The following is a 9,468-nucleotide window of genomic DNA, read 5'->3' as shown; positions in this document are numbered from 1 at the left end:
ACCTACGGAGGGAGCTCCCACGCACATCCCAAGCGGCACACTGTAACAGTGCGCCACCGGGCCGGCCCCGTGTTTAAGCCAGTTTTGTAAAATTCTGCTTATTGTGTTATTATCACAAAAAAAAAAAAAAAATCACTGTCAGGTAGGCATCATTTTTGGGGGGGTTTTTTTTTTTTTTTTTTTTTGGCTAGCCAGTACATGGCTCCGAACCCATTACCTTGGTGTTACAAGGCTGCACTCTAAACAACAGTGCTTACCGGCCAGCCCTTCATTTTTGAGTTTAGAAAAGATTATTCCTAGAAAACTGTGTATGATGGGGTATATAACCTGTGCTTTCTGCTCAACTTTTCTGAAAACCTAAAATTGCTATAAAAATAGGCTAGTCAAAAAAAAAAAAGAAAGAAAAGATTATTTCTAGAAAAGTCTCAAAAAATAGCACAAATATCATTTGTCCATTTGTTTTCTAAAGCGGGTTTCTGAATTTTCTTAAATTGTTTTTCTTGCTATGTATTGTTACTCATTCTCTTAAAATTTTTTGTCAGATTTAATTTAATTTTTTTTTTTTTTTGTGACCGGTAAGGGGATCACAACACTTGGTTTGGTGTCGCCCACACCGCGCTCAGCCAGTGAGTGCACCGGCCATCCCCATATAGGATCCGAACCCGTAGAGGGAGCGCCGCTGGCCTCCCAGCGCTGCACTCTCCCGAGTGGGCCACGGGGTCGGCCCTAATTTAATTTTTTATTTAGTTAGTTTTTTTATTGGAAATTCTAGGGGATTGTGGTATGTTTTGGAACCTAGACCAAATACTTTTGATACTGCTTCTTTGGTTTGATAATTAAGTAATCACATATCAATTTGTCAGAAATTTTGTTGTATGACTAATAAACGTCAATTAAATGAGATCTGGTTGAGAATCATCTTCCGTATGACAACTTTGTATTTTTTTTACAGCATATTTAAAAAATTGTGCTAATGCTTTGAAGTTAAAATTATATTTTATATTTCAGTTTACTGTCAGCAGACTTTGTGCACTTCAGAGTTGTTTGAAGACTTAACCTGGTTCTTATCTAATAGTGATTCGAACACAAATTTGAAAAGAATGTCTGTCTATATGATTTTGGTTCTGGTTTCAAATAATAGTAAGTACATTCTCTTATGAATGTTTAAAAACACTTTAAATAATTAATTGGAACAATGTTATTAGATCTTTAATTCTGGTCCTTATATCAATGTCTTTTTTTTTTTTTTTTTTTTTTTTAATCTCACTAACTTCTGAGAAATACTAGTTTTCAAGGAAAGGGAATGAATAGCATGCATTTAATCATTTGATATTTGTTAATTTTAAGAAATAGTAAATTGATTTATACTGCTTAATGAACATTGAAAAGTAACAGCTTTAAAAGGAAAAAGAGAGGCATTAAAAGAATTAGTTTGGTTGACTTTCTACTAAATTGGCCATTTAGCTACAGTGTTTACTGTGTCATCCAGCAATGGTTTTTATTTCAGAATAATTTTAGATTTACAGAAGAGTTGCTAAGATAGTATAGAGTGTTCTTGTATACCTACTGCCAAGGTGAAGGTTATTTTTTAACATTGCTTTATTTAATTCTTCAAATTGTTAGAAATTTCATAAGCATTGTTATTTTTCCTATTTTGGGAAAACTAGAAAAGATTGAATTTATTTATTTATTTTATTTTGGAGCATATTTTGGTGGTGTGATACAGAACCGTGATGCAAAATAAGTGTTTCCTAATTTTTAGAGGAAGTTTGAATGCTGTCAGTCTCTAAGCATAAGTAGTGTATTTTCTATAATAATCTTTTTTTTTTTTGTCTTTTTGTCTTTTTTCGTGACCGGCAACGGATCACAACCCTCAGTGTTGCGCCCATACCGGACCGGGACCGGCTACGGGATCGCAACCCTCGGTGTTGCCCCCGCTCCTCGCTCAGCCAGTGAGCGGCCGGTCTGCATGTGGGATCCGAACCCTCGGCGGGAGCGCCACTGCGCTTCCCAAGCGGCGCACTGTAGCAGTGCGCCACCGGGCTGGCCCTATAATAATCTTGATTACAGAGTTTTATCTACTGTAATTCTGTTATACTTCATAATACTTTAAAGTGCTTTAAAAATTAATTATCTATTAAAATACTACTTACATGGTGTTTTTCATTTTTGTAAAATTATTTCTAAGTAAAAGTCATATTTATGTAAGATATGGCTTTTTTTTTAAGGGACTGGACAAACGCTTGTGAGAGAAACAGGTTGTATTACCGTTCTGTCACAGTTGTTCAGGTAAACAAATATAAATTTCTCATTTATTATCCATTACTTAAGACCTTAACAGGTTTGTCTTAATTTACTCCCTTTTCTTTTCAACCTAATAGGACAGTTCTTTCAAAACATGAGTTGAATTTGTCAGATAAAAATGTTTCCCAGAGTTACCAGTTGTGGTCTTCCATATGTAGTACTCTGTGTGTATGTGTCAACAATCCTCAGAATGGTAATTATCACAAATATTTAAATATAAAAATAAAGATAAAAACAGAAATGAAAATTGATATTTTCCAAAGGTCATATTAAAACATGATTGGCTTTTTCTTCTTTTAGATGAGAATCAAATGTATTGTTGTTCACTTTTTCCACATGCTAATGAGTGGCTAATAAATTGCATGAAACCTGAGATAATTCGCCCTATTTGCTCATTTATTGGACTCACTCTTGCAAGTAACAGTAAGTGTTTGTTACTTTCTACTTGAAGAAATATATTTCAAAGAATAACAAAAAACTATTGAATTCATTATTGAATTAATGAATTAATCTTATTCTGGTAATTTGGGTCATTTTGGATGCATTTATACTCTTTTTTTTTTAACATTGGTACATATTTTTGGAGTGCAGTGTGTTGTTTCAATACATGCATGTACTGCACAATTGGTTCACTTAGGGTAGATAGCATAGGCATTTAGACTCTTGAAGGTAACAAAATCTTTTTTTTTATTGTGGTAAAATATATGTAACATAAGGTTTGCCATTTATTTTAATTTTAATTTTTATTTATCGGTATACAATGTAGTTGATTTTCGTGTCCCTTTACCAATTCCTCCTTTTCCCCTTCCTTCCCCCACAACATTATATCTGTTCACTTGTCTTAACAAGTTGAAGGAATTGTGATTGTGTGTTTTCTTTCACCCCTCCCCCATTTGTTTGTTTGTATATTTGTTTATTTTTATTAGCTCCCACAAATAAGTGAGAACATGCACTATTTCTCTTTCTGTGCCTGGCTTATTTCACTTAATGTAATTTTCTCTAAGTCCTTCTGTGTTGCTGCAAATGGTAGTATTTCTTTTTTTTTTTTTTTCTTTTCCTTTTTGTCCTTTTTCGTGTCCGGCAACGGATCGCAACCCTCAGTGTCGCGCACGTACCAGACCGGGACCGGCAACGGGATCGCAACCCTTGGTGTTGCTCCCACACCTCGCTCAGCCAGTGAGCGGGAACCAGTCTGTATGTGGGATCCAAACCCTCGGCAGGAGCGCAATCGCGCTCCCAAGCGGCGCACTGCAGCAGTGCGCCACCGGGCCAGCCCGTATTTCCTTTTTTTTTTTTAATAGCAGAGTAGTATTCCATTGTGTAGATATACCACAGTTTCCTTATCCACTCATCCAATGATGGGCAGTTAGACTGGTTCCAACTCTTGGCTATTGTAAATAGCACTGCACTAAACATGGGAGTACAGGTATCCCTTCGACATGATGATTTCTATTCCTCTGGGTATATATCCAGCAGTGGAATAGCTGGGTCATATGGTAGATCTATTTGTAATTGTTTGAGGAACCTCCATACCATTTTCTGTAAAGGCTACACCATTTTGCAGTCCCACCAACAGTGTAGGAGGGTTCCTTTATCTCTGCCTCCTTGCCAGCATTTATTGTTCTCAGTCTTTTGGATATTAGCCTTCCTAACTGGAGTGAGATGGTATCTCAAAGTCTTTTGATTTGCATTTCCTGAATGCTGAGTGTTGTTGAGCATTTTTTCATGTGTCTGTTGGCCATTCATATATCTTCCCTTGAGAAATGCCTATTCAGTTCCTTTGTCCATTTTCTAATGGGGTTACTTGTTTTTATGCTAAGTTGTTTGAGTTCTTTGTATATTCTGGTTATTAGTCCTTTGTCAGATGTATGTTTTGCAAATATTTTCTCCTACTCTGTTGGTTTTCTTTTCGCTCTGTTAAAATTTGTTTCTTTTGCTGTGCAGAAGCTTTTTAGTTTGATATAATCCCATTTGTTTATTTTTCCTTTGGTTGCCTGTACTTTTGGGGTCACATTCATAAAGTCTGTACCCTAGCCTACTTTCTGAAGTGTTTCTCCTATGTTTTCTTTAAGGAGTTTTATTGTTTCAGGATGTGTATTTAATTCTTTAATCCGTTTTGAGTTGATTTTGGTATATGGTGAAAGGTACAGGTCTAGTTTCATTCTCCTCATATGAATGCCCAATTTTCCCAGCACCATTTATTGAAGAAGCAGTCTTTTCCCCAGTGTGTAGTCTTGATGCCTTTGTTGAAGATCAGATGGCTGTAGGTGTATGGGTTGATTTCTGGATACTCTATTCTGTTCTATTTGTCTGTGTGTCTGTTTTTATGCCAATACCATGCTGTTTTGGTTATCATAGCTTTGTAGTATAGTTTAAATCAGGTAGTGTTATGCCTCCGGTTTTTTTGTTTGTTTTGCTCAGGATTGCTTTGGCTATTGGTGGTCTTTTGTTATTCCATATGAAAGTTAGAATTGTTTTACCATTTCTGAGAAGAATGTCATTGGAATTTTGGTGGGGATTGGGTTGAATCTGTAGATCACTTTGAGTAGTATGGATATTTTCACAATGTTAATTCTTCCAATCGAAGAGCATGGGATATCTTTCCATCTTCTTGTGTCCTCTTTAATTTCTTTCGACAGTGGTTTGTAGTTCTTGTCATAGAGTTTTTCACATCCTGAATTAACTTTATTTCTAAGTATTTTATTTTTTTGGTGACTATTGTAAGTGGGTTTGCTCTCTTGATTTCTTTTTCTGCTAGTTCACTGTTGGAGTATTGAAATGCAAGTGATTTTTGCATGTTGATTTTGTATCCTTCAACTTTGCTGAAATCATATATCAATTCTAAGAGTTTTCTTGTAGAGTCTTTAGACTGTTCTATATATAGGATCATATCATCTGCAAACAGTGACAGTTTAACTTCATTTTTTTCAATCTGGATGCCCTTTATTTCCTTCTCTTGCCTGATTGCTCTGGCTAGTACTTCCAACAGTATGTTGAATAGGAGTGGTGAGAGTGGGCATCCTTGTCTTGTTCCTGTTCTTAAGGGAAAAGCTTTCAACTTTTCCCCATTCAGGATGATAATGACAGTGGGTTTGTCATATATGGCTTTAATTGTGTTGAGATATTTTCCTTCTATACCCAATTTAAAGAGTCTTTATCATGAATGAATGTTGAATTTCGTCAAATGCTTTTCAGCATCTATAGAGATGATCTTACGGTTTTTGTCTTTGATTTTGTTGATGAGGTATATCACATTTATTGATTTGTGTATGTTGAACCAACGTTGCATCCCTGGGATGAATCCCATGTGATCATGGTGTATAATTTTATGTATGTGTAGCTAGTATTTTATTGAGAATTTTTGCATCTGTATTCATCAAAGATATTGGCCTGTAGTTTTCTCTTTTTGTTGTATCTTTGTCTGGTTTTGGTATCAGGGTGATGTTTGCCTTACAGAATGAGTTTGGGAGAATAGCCTGTATTTCAGTTTTTTGGAATAGTTTGTAGAGAATTGGTATTAATTCTTCTTTAGAGGTTTGGTAGAATTCTGCAGTGAAGCCATCCAGTCCTGGGCTTTCCTTTGTTGAGAGACTGCTGATTACAGTTTCAATCTCTTTGATTGTTATTGGTCTGTTCAGATTTTCTATGTCTTCTTGGCTCGGTCTTGTTAGTTTGTGTGTGTCCAGAAATTCATGCATTTCCTCCAGATTTTCAAATATGTTGGTGTATAGTTGTTTATATTAGTCTCTAATGATTCCTTGTATTTCTGAGGTATCAGTTGTAATATCACGTTTTTCATTTCTAATTTTTGTTATTTGTGTCTTCTTTTTTTAGTTAGCCTTGCTAATGGCTTGTCAATTTTATTTATCTTCTCAGAAAACCAACTTTTTGTTTCATTGATCTTTTGTATCATTTTTTGGGTTTCTATTTCATTTAGTTCTGCTCTGATCTTAATTATTTCTTTCCATCTACTAACTTTGGGCTTGGATTGTTCTTGTTTCTTTAAGATGAAGTGTTGGGTTAATTTCTTGCCATCTTCCCATTCTTCTGAAGTAAGCATTTAATGCTATAAATTTACCCCTTAGTACTGCTTTTTAAACTTACAATTCTGTGGAATTAATTACATTTCCAATGCTGTATGACCATCACTTCTGTTTCCAAATTTTTTTTGTCATCCCAAACACGGACTCTGGAACCCATTTGGCAACAACTTCCTGTTATTTCTAACCCCCAGTTTCTGGTAACCTCTAATCTTCTTCTGTCTCTGAAATCTTTTTTCTTTTTCATTTTTCTTAATTGACCCATGATAATTATATATATTTATGGAGTACATTGTTATATTTGGGTGCATTTATACAGTGTGCCGTGATCATATCAGGGTAATTAGAATATCCATCACCTCAGACATTTGTCATGTCTTTGTGTTGGGAACATTCAAAATCCTTTCAACTAGCTACTTGAAGTTATACAGTAATTTGTTGTTGACTGTGCTTAAATGTTGTATCCATTGACCACCCTCCCCCACCCCCTTTCCTCCCTCCCGTTATCAGTCTCTAGTAACCACTATTCTACTCTCCACTTCTATGAGATCAACTTTTTTAGCTTACATATGAATGAGAACATGTGGTATTTCTCTTTCTCACCTGGCTTATTTCACTTTACATAATTTTCTATGAGGTCATTCATGTTGCTGCAAATGGCAGGATTTCATTGTTTTTTATGGCTGAGTTGTATTCATTATGTATGTATATTATATTTTCTTTATCCAATCATCTGTTGATGGACATTTAGGTCATTTCCATATCTTGGCTATTGTGAATAGAAGATAACAAAATCTTAAAAGTAGATATCGTTAGGAGGATATTGGGAAGTTGTTGGTGGCAGCATAGTTTTTAGTCTCCCCAGAGAAGCTCGTAAAACAGAGCAACTAGATAGCAAAACTAAAAACTCACAGAGTGTGTTCTCTGACTACAATGTAATTAAATTAGAAATGAATAAAATATCTAGAAAAGCCCCAATATCTGATAAGCAATTTAGTAAAAACAGAAACAGAAACAAAGCCCACCCTTGAGTCAAAGCACAAATTATAAAGGAAATTTAAAAAGGTTTTTAACTGAATGATAATGAAAATAAAACATTAAAAAAACCTGTAGAATACTGCAAAAGCAGAGTTTAGAGGGAAATTTATGTTATTAAGTCTTGTATAAGAAGAAAGGTCTCAAATCAATTATCTTAGCTTCTACCTAAAAAACTAGAAAACTAAGCAAGTTAAACTCTAAGCAACATGAAGGAAATAATAAAGAAATCAAAAATCAATGAAATAGAGGTCGGCCCGTGGCTCACTCGGTAGAGTGCGGTGCTGATAACACCAAGGCCACGGGTTCGGATCCTATATAGGGATGGCCGGTTTGCTCACTGGCTGAGCGTGGTGTTGACAACACCAAGCCAAGGGTTGAGATCCCCTTACCAGTCATCTTTTAAAAAAAAAAAAATCAATGAAATAGAAAAAGAACAAAATAGAGAAAAATCAGTGAAACTACAAGCTAGTTCTTTGAAAAATCGATAGAATCGATCCCTTACCTAGATTGATCACAAAATAATGAAAGAAGGCTTCCAAATTACCAATGTCAGGAATGACAGGTGACAGAACTATAGATTTTAGAATATTAAAAGGATAATAAAGGAATAGTAGAAACAACTTTATGCCATGAAATTCAACAACTTATATGAGTTGGACAAATTCTTTGAAGGTTATAAACTACCAAAGGTCACTCAAGAAGAAATAGGTAACCTGAATATTCCTGTATCTATTAAAGAAATTGAATTTGTAGTTTAAAACCTTAACACAGAGGAAAACCCAGGCCCTGATAATTTCACTGCTTAATTCTACCAAACAATTTAAGGGGGAAAAAAAAACAAAAGTAGCATTCTATATTAATTTTTCCAGGAAATAGAAGTGGAAGAAACACTTTCCAATACATTTTATAAGAGCAGCGTTACACCCATACCCAAACACAGAAAAGGCATTACAAGAAAACTGCAGTATCCCTTATGAACATACATGTAAAAATCCTCTACAAAATGTTAACAAATTGAATCTAGCAATGTATAGAAAAGGAATATATTATGATCAAGTGGCATGTATCCCAAGACTGAAAGATTGGTTTAACCTTACAAAATTCACCATATTCACAGACAAGAACAAAAGAACTATACGATAATCTCAGTAAGTACAGGAGAAGCATTTGACATAATTCAACATATATTTGTGACAAAAATCTTTGGTAAACTAGGAATAGAAGGGAATATCTTTAACATTATAAACAGCCTCTGTAAAATACTACAGCTAACATACTTAATGATGAAAGACTGAATGTTTTCCACCTAAAACCAGAAAAAAGAGAAGAGAAGCCACTTTCACAACTTTAATTCAACATTTTGCTAGATGTCCTATCCAGTGCAATAAGGCAAGAAAATGAAATAGAAGGCTTAGAGATGGAAAAGGAAATAGTAGTATTTATTCATAGATTACATGATTGTCTATTTGAAAATCCCAAGAATCTACAAAGAAACTACTATAACTAATAATTTTAGGAAGGTTGCAGGATACAACATCATATACAAACATCAATTATATTTCTATATACTATCAACAAGCAGTTGGAACTCAAAGAAAATACCACTTACAATAATGTAAAATCTTAAATACTTAAGAATAAGTTTAATGAAATATATGCAATGCCTGTATGCTGAGAACTACAAAACATTGCTGAAATAAATTGAAGAACACAGAAATTAATGAGGAGATATGTGATGTTCATGTATTGTAAGACTCAACATGGTAAGAATGTCATCTCTCTATTCATCTCTAGAAGATGAGTTCATAGCATTCCCAATCAAAATCCCAGCAGGCTGTTCTGTAGAAATTCACAAGCTGATTCTAAAAATTACATGGAAATGCAGAGTCTAGGATGAGGAAAACTGTCTTGAAAATAGATAAAACTGCAGGTCTAATAGAGTAAAATACTGATTTCAATACTTATTATATAGTAATCAAAAAAGTGTGGCATTGGTATAGGTGTAGACATATAGATCAATGAAACCAAATAGAGAGCTCTGAAATAGACCCATGCATGTATGTCATTCATTTTCTACAAAGATGCC

At 34.6% G+C, this 9,468-nt stretch overlaps 1 protein-coding gene across 6 annotated transcripts in view; it reads left to right on the top strand.

Annotated features, from left to right (window-relative positions):
• The window catches only part of CCDC79 (coiled-coil domain containing 79), a 50,903-nt gene that overhangs the window by 9,886 nt on the left and 31,549 nt on the right, over window positions 1-9,468 (top strand). For 5 of the 6 annotated variants that reach the window (XM_008574127.1, XM_008574129.1, XM_008574126.1 and 2 more), the window contains 4 exons: window positions 1,009-1,140; window positions 2,229-2,289; window positions 2,382-2,497; window positions 2,605-2,727. In XM_008574127.1, the coding sequence (XP_008572349.1) occupies window positions 1,009-1,140; window positions 2,229-2,289; window positions 2,382-2,497; window positions 2,605-2,727 (432 nt within the window). The remainder of the gene's footprint in view (window positions 1-1,008; window positions 1,141-2,228; window positions 2,290-2,381; window positions 2,498-2,604; window positions 2,728-9,468) is intronic. The other variant, XM_008574130.1, reaches the window with a different exon arrangement.

This window comes from Galeopterus variegatus, unplaced genomic scaffold (genome assembly GCF_000696425.1).
Source record: "Galeopterus variegatus unplaced genomic scaffold, G_variegatus-3.0.2 Scaffold999, whole genome shotgun sequence".
Classification (NCBI taxonomy): domain Eukaryota; kingdom Metazoa; phylum Chordata; class Mammalia; order Dermoptera; family Cynocephalidae; genus Galeopterus; species Galeopterus variegatus.
This window is presented reverse-complemented; position numbering and strand designations above follow the sequence as displayed.